Below are 14,911 nucleotides of genomic sequence, written 5' to 3'. Positions count from 1 at the left end.
AACATCAGCTATCTGAGCAGCTAACCGATCGCTGCAGCTGTACATAATCTATTGGTAAATAGCCCACCCATTTTCACCCTCCTCATCCCCACAGTTTTTATTTATTTACTTTTCTGCTCTTTTGCACACAAATATCTCTACCTGTACATGATCTTCTGATCATTTATCACTCCAGTGTTAATCTGCAATATTGTAATCATTCGCCTACCTCCTCATGCCTTTTGCACACATTGTATATAGACTCCCCTTTTTTTTCTCTACTGTGTTATTGACTTGTTAATTGTTTACTCCATGTGTAACTCTGTGTTGTCTGTTCACTCTGCTATGCTTTATCTTGGCCAGGTCGCAGTTGCAAATGAGAACCTGTTCTCAACTAGCCTACCTGATTAAATAAAGGTGAAATAAATAAAAATAAAAAAATAAAAATTATGGAAGTGACTTTCCAGCTACAAGTAAAAAGAGTTGAAAGTCTCAACTAGCTGCCTAACAATCGTACCTTTACAAGGCTCAGCTCAAAATCATTCCGGGTGATTTTTATTTTTACCTTTATTTAACTAGGCAAGTCAGTTAAGAACAAATTCTTATTTTCAATGACGGCCTAGGAACAGTGGGTTAACTGCCTGTTCAGGGGCAGAACGACAGATTTGTACCTTGTCAGCTCGGGGGTTTGAACTTGCAACCTTCCCGGTTACTAGTCCAACGCTCTAACCACTAGGTTACCCTGCCGCCCCATTATGAGTTGCATACTAGCAAAGCACAAGAAACCGTTCCAGAGTGGAGAAATGGTCAAAAAAAGGAGCAGAATAATTGTTTGATCATTTCAAAAAAGAAATAAGAAATAATTTCCACTATTAAAGAAATTCAGCTATCCAGAAATACTGTTCCACGGTAAAACCATGATGGATGAGGACAAATGAGAGCGTGTTCTTTTCACTTCAATTTGATGAGGCGACAGACTCAGTTGTGCAATTTTCATCAGAATGGTGTTTGATGATATGACTGCCAAAGAGGAACTGCTCACAATCATATCCTTGAAAGGAAAAACTCGAGGGGAGGACATTTTTTGTGGCATTCAATGACTTCATTAATAGCACTCGGTTACCCATTTACAAACTTGTGTCCATAACTACAGTTGGAGCATCAGCCATTATTGGCTGCATCAATGGGTTTATTGCCCTTTGAAAAGGTGATGACATTCCAGACTTCCTCAATTATCACCGATCCATCAACAGGCATTGTGTAATAAAATGTTGACTGTGAAAGATGTCATGGATATTACTTTCAAAATCGTGAATTCGACTCGGGCCAGAAGTCTGCAGAGGCGCCTCTTCATGTCTCAACTGAAAGAAAGTAAACACACAGACCTCTTGCAACACACGGATGTAAGGTGGCTTAGTAGAGGTACATTCCTGGAGAGATTTAATCTGTTGTTTGAAATCAAGGAGTTTCAAAAGATTCTGAATCCGAGCAGTTGGAAGACAAAGTTAAATTGAGCTTATTTTGGGGGGGCCGCCGTAACTGTTCGGCTGAATGAGCTCAATTTAGAGCTGCAAGGAAAAGACAAAATATATTGTTGAAATTAATTGTTTTTAAACAAAAAATGTAAATTGTTGCGACATGAAATGAGGGTTTTCAATAAAAAAATGTCAGAGCTCGGAGGTCAGGGAAAAGCACCTGCACTTTGTGACTGTGGTCGATACGTTGAACAGGTGAACAGGTGAATCCCAGACCGACGTTTATAAGACCTGTGGAAACATCAATGTGCTTTCTGTTCGGTGCGGAAGTTGATGTGGACAAAATTGCAACAAAACATTGCATCATTGTTTCACATGGAGTCATCAGCCGTCAATAGTTACATTTTGACTCTGGCAAAAGTGACCTCCAAATCGAATCGGGGGGCATCAGGGGAACACTTTTGGAACCTTGTCGTGGAGGACAAATATTTGACAGCTTTTTTTTTTTTTTGGGGGAAATCAACCTACCTTTGCGAGTCAGACATGAAGATCATGAAGTCAAAATACCAGTCCACTCTAACAGATGATCACCTGGACACCTGCTTGAGGCTAGCGATCAGTGCCTACAAGCCAGACCATGCTAGCGGACAGCATGCAGTGTAAACACTCCAATCAATGAGGATACATTAAATATTGTTGGGGGGGGTTAGACCTCGTTAGGAACAAGGTGGGAGAGTATTTGTATAAAATGTAACTAAAGTCTGGGCACACTTGCCCTAGACCCAGTCCAACTACCCCAACAGATCCACAGATGTTGCAATCTCTTGCACTCCACACTGCCCTTTCCCACCTGGACAAAAGGAACACCTACATGAGAATGCTGTTCATTGACTACAGCTCAGCGTTCAACACCATAGTGCCCTCAAAGATCGTCACTAAGCTAAGGACCCTGGGACTAAACACCTCCCTCTGCAACTGGATCCTGGACTTCCTGATGGGCCACCCTAGGCGGTAAGGATAGGTAACAACACATCTGCCACACTGATCCTCAACACGGGGGCACCTCAGGAGTGCTTGCTCAGTCCCCTCCTGTGCTGCGTGGCCAAGCACGACTCCAACACCATCATTAAGTTTGCCGATGACACAACAGTGGTACAGTGGATGCTCCACAAAAAAAAGTTTTGCGATTATGCTGCGGGACTTCGAGGTCATTTGTGGTTTAGTATGGTACCCTGTGTCACCACTTCATTGCTCCAGACCAGCGCAAGGAGGAGTGAGAGCACTGATTTTGCTTTTGGGTCCTACTGTGTCTCTAACTGACAATGAATGGGCGACATAAACCTAAATAGAAACTGATAATTGTGCACAACTTCAGTATTACTTACTAAAACTGTTGTTAGGTTTTTATTATTTTATTTTGCTCTGTTACTCCCGACCAGTCACGTTGTACAGCGCCTGAGTGGTGCGAAGGTCTAAGACACTGCATAGCAGAGCAACCTGTGTTTTTCCAGATGCTGGATCAAAACCCGTGTCGAACTTGACTGGGAGACCCATGAGATGACAGTAGGATTTTGGTTTCTCTCCCTCTAAAAACAGAAATAAATCATTTGCTCTAAATGTACGGGAAGGGAGGAGGAGGAAAGGGGAGGGGGGGAGAGGGGGACGGGAGGGGAGGGGGGGGTTTTGTGTAGTTTCTTAAATCATTGTACCTAAACTGTATGTGTTAACATGTATACGCAGGGCCAAGCTGTAACAGAGACCTTGGTCAGGGCCCAGCTGTAACAGAGACCTTGGTCAGGGCCCAGCTGTAACAGAGACCTTGGTCAGGGCCCAGCTGTAACAGAGACCTTGGTCAGGGCCCAGCTGTAACAGAGACCTCGGTCAGGGCCCAGCTGTAAGAGACCTCGGTCAGGGCCCAGCTGTAACAGAGACCTTGGTCAGGGCCCAGCTGTAACAGAGACCTTGGTCAGGGCCCAGAGTAACAGAGACCTTGGTCAGGGCCCAGCAGTAACAGAGACCTTGGTCTCACTCTGTGTTCCTTGTTGAAACAAAGGTATAATAATTTGAATTTTTAATCAAATTCATAAATATGCGTGTGTATGTGTGTGTAAATGAGTGTTTTCACATTAGTTCAAATGTGAGCCTTCTGTCCCATGTGTCACGAACCGGCTCAAAGCCCGTAACAAAGGGAGACAACGTGGAGATAAGGAGTAGCAAAATATATATTTATTAACTAAAGCAACTAAGTATAATATACAATGGTGTGTGTAATCAGTAATCAGTAGTGTAAGTGAGTGTTTTGCATGCATGAATGTGATAATGCAGGGTGTTGAAAGGTGCCAAAGCAAACAAACAAAAGGCCACCAAGAACCACAACACAATCTACAAAAGGTGTCTGCATGGAGAGAGTCTCCTCCATGAATGTGGAAGAGGTCTATTTATCCTGGGAGACACCTGGCCAGGTGTTTCCCATGTAGCTGACGACCCTCTCAACTCCGCCCACCGGCATCCTAATAAGGAAACAAGAACAAAGACAGAATACGGCAGACAGAGTGGGAGGGTCGTCACATTCCCCCCCATAAAACCGGGGACCAACAAGGACCCTGGAACAACATACTGGCCTCCCGCGTCCCAAATTGACACAGGCCTCCCGCGTCCCAAATTGACACAGGCCTCCCGCGTCCCAAATTGACACAGGCCTCCCGCGTCCCAAATTGACACAGGCCTCCCGCGTCCCAAATTGACACAGGCCTCCCGCGTCCCAAATTGACACAGGCCTCCCGCGTCCCAAATTGACACAGGCCTCCCGCGTCCCAAATTGACACAGGCCTCCCGCGTCCCAAATTGACACAGGCCTCCCGCGTCCCAAATTGACACAGGCCTCTGCGTCCCAAATTGACACAGGCCTCTGCGTCCCAAATTGACACAGGCCTCTGCGTCCCAAATTGACACAGGCCTCTGCGTCCCAAATTGACACAGGCCTCTGCGTCCCAAATTGACACAGGCCTCTGCGTCCCAAATTGACGAGGGGTTATGTGTTCACACCTCCAATTGCACCAACCATCCTCCTCCTCCACAGACCTCAGCAACCTTTGTGCATAGGAAGCAATATTTTAAGAGGAAAGAAGAACACAAGACCAGGAGGGAACAGACAGGAAAGATAGAACATGACAACCCGAAACAATGGTCAGTCGTGTAAACATTCAGGAACATGGCACAAAAGACCAACAGCTACAAGCTCCAACGAAAAGAACATCAGGGTCCTTCTTAAAAACTCAATCATAGAACATCAGGGTCCTTCTTTCAATTTTTCATAGTCAACTTCATAGTCACTTCCAACGATTCATAGTCACTTCCAGCGATTCATAGTCACTTCCAGCGATTCATAGATTTCACGTGCCCTACTAGTCAGTGGCACCTGCCAATAGCCTTTTAACAGGTCAAATTTGCTCACAAACTTAGCTGCACCGACTTGATCAACACAGTCCTCCATCCGAGGAAGAGGAAATGAATCTGGCTTTGTGACACTGTTTATCTTACGGTAGTCCGTACAAAAACGGTTTGTTCCATCCGGTTTCCTGATCAAGATACAGGGAGAAGCCCAACTGGAGAAAGAAGGCTCTGCTATCTTACTCTCCAGCATGTACTTGACCTCAGCATCCAGACAACGTAGTTTCTCTGAAGAAACTCTATAGAACCGCTGACGAATGGGGTCAGCACCTCCAATGTCAATATCATGTTCTATTAAGTTTGTATGTGTAGGTGTATCAGAAAACAAACCTGGAAATCTCTGAATCAGACCAACCATCTCTTCCCGCCCATCAACAGGTAGGTGAGTGAGAAGACTGTCTAAAATATCCAGTGTTTCTGAATTTTTCAATCTACCCTGCAATATACAATCGTCAGGACCAGGAACATCTTCCTCCTCATGCACAGATCTAGCACGACAAGAACCCAAGGAAACAACGGTATCAGCCAAAAGAACAGGTTTACCGTCCTCTGTAGAATCCCACTGTTCAGTCTCAGAGGAACGTGCATAATAGGGTTTTAACAGATTTACATGGCACAGCTGGTGTGCTTTCCTCCGTTCTGGAGTGGCAACTAGATAATTTTGCTCAGTGTACTGGCGCACCACTGTATATGGACCTTGAAACTTGGCTTGAAAAGGAGAACCAACAATTGGCAGCAGAGCAAGAACCTGGTCACCTGGACTAAAGTGACGAGGCTCAGTTCGGCGATCAAATATGCCCTTCATCCTCTCCTGTGAAGATGATAACTTCTCTTTAGCCATTTCACCAGCGGCGTACAGCCGTCGCCGGAAATCACACACATACGATAACAGGGACTGAGGAGGCTCGGGAGACTTCCAGTCATCCTGGAGAACAGATAAAAGTCCACGCACCCTATGTCCAAACACAAGGTCATTTGGACTGAAACCTGTGCTCTCCTGTGAAACTTCCCTAGCGGCTAACAGTAAACAAGACAACCCCTCCTCCCAATCCTTATCCATCTCAGTACAATAAGCTCTCAACAAAGACTTAAGTGTTTGATGGAAACGTTCCAGTGCTCCTTGACTTTGCGCGTGATAGGCGCTAGACAAATTGTGTTTAATATGGAGCTGTTGAAGAACCTGACCAAACAGATTAGAGGTAAAATTAGATCCTTGATCACTCTGAATGACCTTTGGGATTCCAAACAATGAGAGAAACTGAGTCAAAGCTTTTAACACCGATTTAGTCGTGATAGATCGGAGAGGATAGGCAGCAGGAAACCTAGTGGTCTGACACATCACAGTGAACAGGTAACTGCTACCCTTTTAGAACGAGGCAGAGGACCCACACAGTCAATAATCAGATACTCAAAAGGTTGGCTGAGTACAGGAATAGGAAATAATGGTACTGGTTTAATAGCTTGATTAGGCTTACCAGTTAATTGACAGGTGTGACAAGTTTTGATAAAATCAGAAACATCCTCTTTAATCTAGGCCAAAAGAAATGTCTTAATATGCGATTGTAGGTTTTCCTCACCCCCATATGTCCAGCAACGTCGCTGTGAGAAGTTTCCAACACCAACTCACGAAGCTTAACTGGTACAACAACCTGACTAATTGCCTCCCCCAGAAAAACACTATCATGAGACACCCACTTTCTCATCAGGACATCCTCTTGGAAAAAAATAGCCATGGGCGACATCTCCCAACTGTTCTATAGGCACAATTTGATCACGCAACTCTTCCAACGTGGGGTCATCCCGTTGCGCATTGATTAGATCTGAGCGGGTTACAGATAACGGGATAGCAGGGAAAACAGTGACATACTTTGTATTATTATCATTAGTCGGCGCAGTGACCAGTTCGCCACGGCTCATAGAACGTGTCACTGCACACGCAGAGAACACCTCTGGGAAACTCTGTACACTCTCATCAGGAATCCCAACAAATGACGGCTTAGTGGAAACCACTGGAGATGGAAACACGACAGGCCATACACGCTCACCAGCCAAGTTATTCCCAAGGATAACATCGATACCCTCAATAGGCAACGAAGGACGCACACCCACAACAACTTCACCCTTCACCAGCCCACAATCCAACATCAGTTTATGCAATGGAACTGACAGAGTGTTCAAACCTATTCCCCTAATTAGAACACTATTCCCCGAATCAGTCTCAGCAGAAAAGGGTAACACAGACTCCAACACAAATGATTCAGAGGCACCTGTGTCTCTCAGGATCTTCACTGGCACAAGGTCTTTACTTCCTAACATAGACACAAAACCTTCCGTAATGAAAGGTAAATAGTCTGGATCAATATGGACTTTCACATTCTCCTGGGCCTGAGGAAATGAGTCATGAATGAACTGATGTGGAACAGGTGCAGCTAACGCAGTAGGCTTAGATTTAGCGTAAGCACCCCTTGACCTGAGAAGTGGACATTCGTTTTTCCAATGACCTGAACCTTGACAGTAGTGACACTCCTGCCCAAAGTCAGCTTTACCATGGGAGTCAGGTTCAACCCTAGTTGAATAGAACTCTGCCCGAGAACCAAAGTATCTCGGTGAGCGAAGCCCAAATCTATCCGAACGCCCCCACTCTTTCCGAATACGGGGTTCTGCAAAGACACTTTTGTGAGTCAACACATACTCGTCTGCCAAAACTGCAGCTTCAGCAACATTCTTTACTTTCTGTTCATTAATATACGTGGCAATACGATCAGGAATTGTGTCCTTAAATTGCTCTAACATAATCAGATCACACAGCCCTTGGAAAGTCACAACTGCAGAGGCGGAACACCAGCGATTAAACTGTAAAGACAACTGTCGCGCAAACTCAACATGAGTTTGGTTATCATCCCTTTTTAAAGTTCTAAATCGTTGGCGGTAAGCCTCAGGGACCAATTCATAAATCTGTAACACAGCTGTTTTAACTTTATCATAACTGGCACTGTCGTGTACACTAAGAGCTGAATATGCTTCCTGCGCTTTACCAGTCAGCACACACTGCAACATTAAAGTGCGGTCAGAATCAGGCCAACTCCTAGCGTCAGCAACCCGCTCAAACAACGAAAAGAATGTCTCGGGGTCCATTTCATTAAACCTGAGGCAATAACCGTAAGTTCCCAACAATATCAAATGTCTCTGGGGCACGACCAAAAGCGGAACTACCCCTAGGTAAATCTGGGTCACCTTCCAAAAACAAACTCTCCCCTGAGATCTTTCCTTCCCTAACCAACTTTATACGTTCTTGTTGCAATTTGATTTTAGCACGCTCCATATCTTGTTTAAATGCCAATTCCTTTTCATATTTTACACGATCATGCTGCCGATCATGCTCTCTCTTCTCACGATCATGCTCCAGCTGTAACAAAAGCAGTTCTTTCTGCTGTTCAAAAAGAAGGCTACTAGGACTAACCGATGGAATGTCCATTGTAACGTTATGGGGAGACGACAAATCCTCAGCAGAGGCTGGCCCAGTGGTAACTTCAAGAATACCACTCTCCATCAGATTGGCCTTCAATATCAACCTAATAGAATTCTATAGACGTTTATCACTAATCTCAACCTTGTAGTGTTCCGCGACCTTCAACAGCTGTTCTTTATTACCTAAATCTAACAATTCCTCTGATGGAGAGCGAATGAACTTATCTACATAAGACGCCATAATCACACAAAAAAAAAAATTCTGGCTCTTCCCTTCTGCTGAGCACACCAGACCACAACCAGAGAATTGACAATCACCCTGAGCACCACAGAAGAGAGATGAGATACGGAGCTTCCCCAAAACCTACAATAACTCAACCCTAGTCTTCGTGCAGATTTGCGGTGGGAATTTACGCACTGTAGCCCGCTGGCAAGGAAATAGAACTCCCCAGCATGCTGGCAAATTCCACCAAGCCACGGATGTGCCCCCGAGACAACTGCTCAGTCCACAGACACCACACAAAAATAACAAACATTAACCATGCCCAACATATTCCAAAAAATGAAACACGTCGCTAAACCTATCAGGGGAAAAAGGCTATAGCTCCGGGTAGCAAGTTTCACTACCCTACACAATCTCCTACCGAGGTACACAGCCGATTTACTCACCTCCTCAGACTGACTTCCCAACAGAAAGTAGAACAAGAGTTTACAGGCTAGGCAGGGCCTGGAAACTAACCATTATCTCTCTCCAACGCAGCACACAAACCAAACAACAAAGGCAACCAATACTGGGCCTATCAAACTCAACCACAATATGCAAACACGTACCTCCACGGTCTCCCAAACCAGTAGTTCAAAGATCCCGGACGAGCCCCCACTTGTCACGAACCGGCTCAAAGCCCGTAACAAAGGGAGACAACGTGGAGATAAGGAGTAGCAAAATATATATTTATTAACTAAAGCAACTAAGTATAATATACAATGGTGTGTGTAATCAGTAATCAGTAGTGTAAGTGAGTGTTTTGCATGCATGAATGTGATAATGCAGGGTGATGAAAGGTGCCAAAGCAAACAAACAAAAGGCCACCAAGAACCACAACACAATCTACAAAAGGTGTCTGCATGGAGAGAGTCTCCATTTATCCTGGGAGAGGTCTATTTATCCTGGGAGACACCTGGCCCAGGTGTTTCCCATGTAGCTGACGACCCTCCCAACTCCGCCCACCGGCATCCTAATAAGGAAACAAGAACAAAGACAGAATACGGCAGACAGAGTGGGAGGGTCGTCACACATGTCATGGATATGCAGAGGCTTCAATAGGTTTCACATGACAACATGCCCCGAAATCAGTGTGACAATATGCCCCAACCAGACTTTCATGACAAATGTTCCTGCCCCCGAGCCGATAGCTTAATAAATAGTTGACATTCGCCTTATTGTGTGACACTGTGCATTTATTTGTGATTCCCTGTTGACCAAACAGTATTTGCAAAAAAAAAAATGAAAAGATTTCAAAAGCTTGTCGTAATCTCAGAGTGCAGAAACCAACATGGGTATCTGTTAATCAAGAAGAATTTAACCATATAGCGACTGGACCAAACATTTCCTCCATACATGATTAGCTCACAGTAAATACTGACCATATTTGCGAACGAGTTAAAACAACAACAAGATAAACATGTTGTAGAAATTAAATACTGCATATAGGGGGGAACATGAACGCGCCAAGCCATTTATAAGGGGAATTAAATAATGCGCGTTCGTACATTAATAGATTTTTTTAAACAACACAAAAACGCCAACTCGTCAAACAAACCTTAACCATTTTATCTACTAAATCATATCACTTATCATATCTACATGTAGGCCCAATGACATCTATGTACTTATTATTTTTTTTTTATTGACTTGATTTTTTTAAATTGTACTCACTTATAGGCATTTTGACTGATGTCCCTGAAAATCACCTGGTCCTGGGTGAATGTACAGTAATACTCTACAGTAGCGGTCTAAACGAGTCACTGTACAAATACATGTTTCCATTGAGCTTCCCTCTCTCCAGAAGTATACACTCGTTCACTCTACTCAAGCAGGCATAAAGTATCGGATTGGTACAAGCATGGATGGAGGGAGGTTCCATCCTAGTCCCATACTAACTAATCAATGTCTGTCTGATCATTTAGTTAGTTATGTTAGCATCAAGTTTGTTAGTGCTGGAATGGAACAAAAGCCTGCAGTGTTGCGTCCAATAGAGCAGGGCAGGGCATTGTCTCCCCCTGCTGTCTGTCTGTGTGAACTGCACTCCCGAACTCTGTCCTCCACACTTAGAACAAAGAAGGGTTCCAAAAGTATTCTGCGGCTGTCTACACAGGTGAACCCTTTTTTTGGTTCCAGGTTAAACTCTTTTGGGTTCCATGTAGAACTCTCTGCGGAAATGGTTCTACATGGAACCAAAAGGGTTTCTTCAAAAGGGTTCTCGTATGGGGACAGCTGAAGAACCCTTTTTGGTTCTAGATAGAAAGAAAAGTGCTACGGGTGTACTGATACAGTTATACCACTAGAGGGCCGGTTTCCCAGACACAGACTAAACCTAGCCCAGGGTTAAAAATCATTATCCATCGAGATTCTCTACTGAACTCAATCAAATGTACTTATAAAGCCCTTCTTACATCAGCCGATGTCACAAAATGCTGTATAGAAACCCAGCCTAAAACCCCAAACAGCAAGCAATGCAGATGTAGAAGCACGGTGGCTAGGAAAAACTCCCTAGAAAGGCCTGGAATCTAGGAAGAAACCTAAAGAGGATCCAGGCTCTTTAGTTCAGGACTAGGTTTATTGAGAACGACACAGTGATACATTCTTTATGTCAGACACGACGACCACAGATGTTAGAGATAAATCTTTCCCTCAGCTTCCCACTAGCCACTCTACCATAAAGGCCCGATTGTTGGAGTGCTGTAGAGATGGTTGTCCTTCTGGAAGGTTCTCCCATCTCCACAGAGGAACTCTAGAGCTCTGGCAGAGTGATCATCGGGTTCTTGGTCACCTCCCTGACCAAGGCCCTTCTCCCCCTGATTGCTCAGTTTAGACAGCCAGCTCTAGGAAGGGTCTTGGTGGTTCCAAACTTCTTCCATTTAAGAATGATGGAGGCCACTGTGGTCTTGGGGACCTTCAAGGCTGCAGACATTTTTTGGTACCCCTCTGTACATCTGTGCCTTGACACAATCCTGTCTCGGACCTCTACGGAAAATTCCTTTGACCTCATGGCTTGGTTTTTGCTCTGACATAAACTGTCAACTGTGGGACCATATATAGACAGGTGTGTGCCTTTCCAAATAATGTCCAAGCATTTGCCTCAAGTGGACTCCAATCAAGTTGTAGAAACATCTCAAGGATTATCAATGGAAACAGGATGCACCTGAGCTCAATTTTAAGTCTCAAAGTAAAGGGTCTGAATACTTACAGTTGAAGTCGGAAGTTTACATACACCTTAGCCAAATACATTTAAACTCAGTTTCCCTATTCCTGACATTTAACCCTTATAAAAATCCCCTGTTTTAGGTCAGTTAGGATCACCATTTTATTTTACTCGGAGTGTGATGTTTGGAAAACAACCTCTCACTCAACGTCAAACAAAACAAAGGAGATGATCGTGGACTCCAGGAAGCAGGAGCATCCCCCTATCCACATCGAAGGGACAGCAGTTGAGAAGGTGGAAAGTTTTAAGCTCCTCGGCGTAAACATCACAGAGAAGGCTGAAGAAATGTGTCTGTCACCTAAAACCCTCACAAACTTTTATAGGTGCACAATTGAGAGCATCCTGTCGGGCTGTATCACCGCCTGGTATGGCAACTGTACCGCCCACAACCGTAAGGCTCTCCAGAGGGTAGTGAGGTCTGCACAACACATCACTGGGGGCAAACTATCTTCCCTTCAGGACACCTACAACACCGATGTCACAGGAAGGCCAAAAAGGAAGGCCAAGATCATTCACCCCGCTATCATCCAGAAGGACAACAACCACCCAAGCCACTGCCTGTTCACCCCGCTACCATCCAGAAGGCGAAGTCAGTACAGGTGCATCAAAGCTGGGACCAAAAGACTGAAAAACAGCTCATATCTCAAGGCCATCAGACTGTTAAACAGCCATCACTAACACAGAGAGGCTGCTGCCAACATACAGCCTCGAAATCATTGGCCACTTTAATAAAGGATTTACTAGTCACTTTAATAATGTTTACATAGTCATATCATATGTATAATACTGTATTTTATACCATCTATTGCATCTTGCCGTTCGTCCATCACTCATCCACATACTTATATGTATATGTACATATTCTTATTCCATCCCTTTAGATTTGTGTGTATTAGGTAGTTGTTGTGGAGTTGTTAGATTACTTGTTAGATATTACTGCACTGTCAGAACTAGATGAACAAGCATTTCACTACACTCGCATTAACATCTGCTAACCACGTGACTGTGACCAATAAAATGTGATTTAATTTGCCTGATCACTGGGTCTGATTGGTAAAGAAAGCTGCTTGTCATCCACATAGCAGTGAAACGGAATCATGACAGAGGATGATGTCACAAAGGGAAAACATACACAGGGATACATAGAGAACTAGGAGATAGAGAACTAGGAGATAGAGAACTAGGAGATAGAGAACTAGGATAGAGAACTAGGATAGAGAACTAGGATAGAGAACTAGGAGATAGAGAACTAGGATAGAGAACTAGGATAGAGAACTAAGAGATAGAGAACTAGGATAGAGAACTAGGATAGAGAACTAGGAGATAGAGAACTAGGATATAGAGAACTAGGATAGAGCATTCAATGGCATTAGCAGTCAATACTGTTTTTTAAGGAAACAGTTCGTGTGCTGTGAAGTAAGCGGAAGCCCGACAATTCAAACAAATAAGTTGTTGATACTAAGAAGTTTAGAGTTCGGTTTGTCAATTATTCAGTGAGTAAGGGGGGGTCTATGCTTTTTAAGAAGACGTTTGTGCAGAGCAGTTTTAATATAGTCTGGAAAGGAACTAGAGGTCAGAGAGACTTTAACAATAGACACAATGTTGGGGCCAACAGTAGACCTCTGAGTAGTCTAGTAGGGACCACGTCTAAGGGGCAGGTCTTCATGGTGAGCTACAGTATCAAGGAGAGACTCAAATGAGCAAAAGGGAGCAGTAGACGGTCTAAGAATAGTTGCCTTGAAGTGCCCCCTGACCAGAAATACTGGTGTGGGTTGGCTACTGTCAATCTGGGATTCAATATGTGTCTATATTTTCTGTAAATAATCGTGAAAACTGTTCAAATAGATCGATAATATCACTATTAGAGGGGCACCAACAACACGATCAATTGTTTTAAAACAGAACGTTCAAGTTGAGGCAGTTTTCTGGGATCAAGGTAGAGGCGTAGTCCGCAACGTTGTGATTTCTCATCATATCCTCATAGAATAATTGACGTTTGCAGGCCTTCCGTTTACGTTCAGCCTTTCATAAGTTCACTTTTAAAAGCCCAAATGTGGTAATTTAACCAAGGTGAGACGTTAATACATCTAGAAGAAAAATAAACGCACACCTATTTAGGCGAGGTGCTGGCTAGCGGGAGTAGAAAACTTGAAAATAAAAGAGAGCCGCACACTCTAGGAGCTCAGATGCAAAAATGTAATTACCAACGTTTCGACAGCCAAGCTGTCTTCATCAGGGTATCAGAGACTTTAATACATGACACAAATGCCATAAAACGGAAATTGTGAACAGTGGGGCAGGACGACAGATGTTTACTTTGTCAGATCGAGGATTCAATCCAGCAACTTTTTCGGTTACCGATCAAATTCAAACAATGCAGCTATAACTATGTGCAATAATCCATTTCTTATCTTTATAACAATGGGTATACATCTTGAAATGTAAATATTTCAACTTACCCCTCATTCGCTCACTTGCTGTGGCACAGCAACAGTTGCCGAAGACTAAAAATCTCCCCACCATCACCATCTGAAGGCTCGTCATCAGTGCTTAATTTGAGCCGGATCTTCTCCGTTTTGGACTGTTTTGTTCCGGAGCCTATTTGGTTTGAGCAACATTGTAACTTATGTGTGAGGCCAACGCTTGGCTATGTGAGAAGCGCGCCAGTATATCTCGCAAAACAAAAACGAGACCCACTTTCTATGATCTCTCTCCCTCTCTCTGCTCTGATAGACTGATCAGCCTGCAAACTCTCATCTCTCCAGCGTTGCACTTCGTCATTTATTTCCTAATAGAATCGCGAGATGGTTTCTGGAGGAACTGCATCACCATTGATAAATGTAAATACATTTGCCAAAGTTATATAATTACTGCTGTCTGTTCAGAAATAATTCAGAATAGTCTACTACACCACGATAAGGCTTTTTTTTTAAATAGCGTAGCTGTGGATTGTATCCCATTAACAAGGGAGGTCGGGAACGCTGTTCCTTGTTATTGGGCTACAATCCATTGTTTTACAAAGTGAAACAAGAGAGAGGGAGGCTTTTGGCGTATCAG

The 14,911-nt window shown here is 43.9% G+C and overlaps 1 protein-coding gene across 1 annotated transcript in view; it reads right to left on the bottom strand.

Annotated features, from left to right (window-relative positions):
- Positions 1–14,604, bottom strand: part of LOC115122935 (globoside alpha-1,3-N-acetylgalactosaminyltransferase 1-like) — a 63,411-nt gene extending 48,807 nt beyond the window's left edge. Inside the window, exon 1 of the mRNA XM_029652204.2 lies at positions 14,314–14,604. Coding sequence (XP_029508064.1) covers positions 14,314–14,398 — 85 coding nt within the window. The 5' untranslated portion in view covers positions 14,399–14,604. The remainder of the gene's footprint in view (positions 1–14,313) is intronic.
- Positions 14,605–14,911: the final 307 nt, after the last annotated feature.

This window comes from Oncorhynchus nerka, linkage group LG10 (assembly GCF_034236695.1).
Source record: "Oncorhynchus nerka isolate Pitt River linkage group LG10, Oner_Uvic_2.0, whole genome shotgun sequence".
Taxonomy (NCBI): Eukaryota; Metazoa; Chordata; class Actinopteri; order Salmoniformes; family Salmonidae; genus Oncorhynchus; species Oncorhynchus nerka.
Note: the sequence above shows the minus strand (reverse complement) of the source record. Positions and strands in the feature narration are given on the sequence as shown.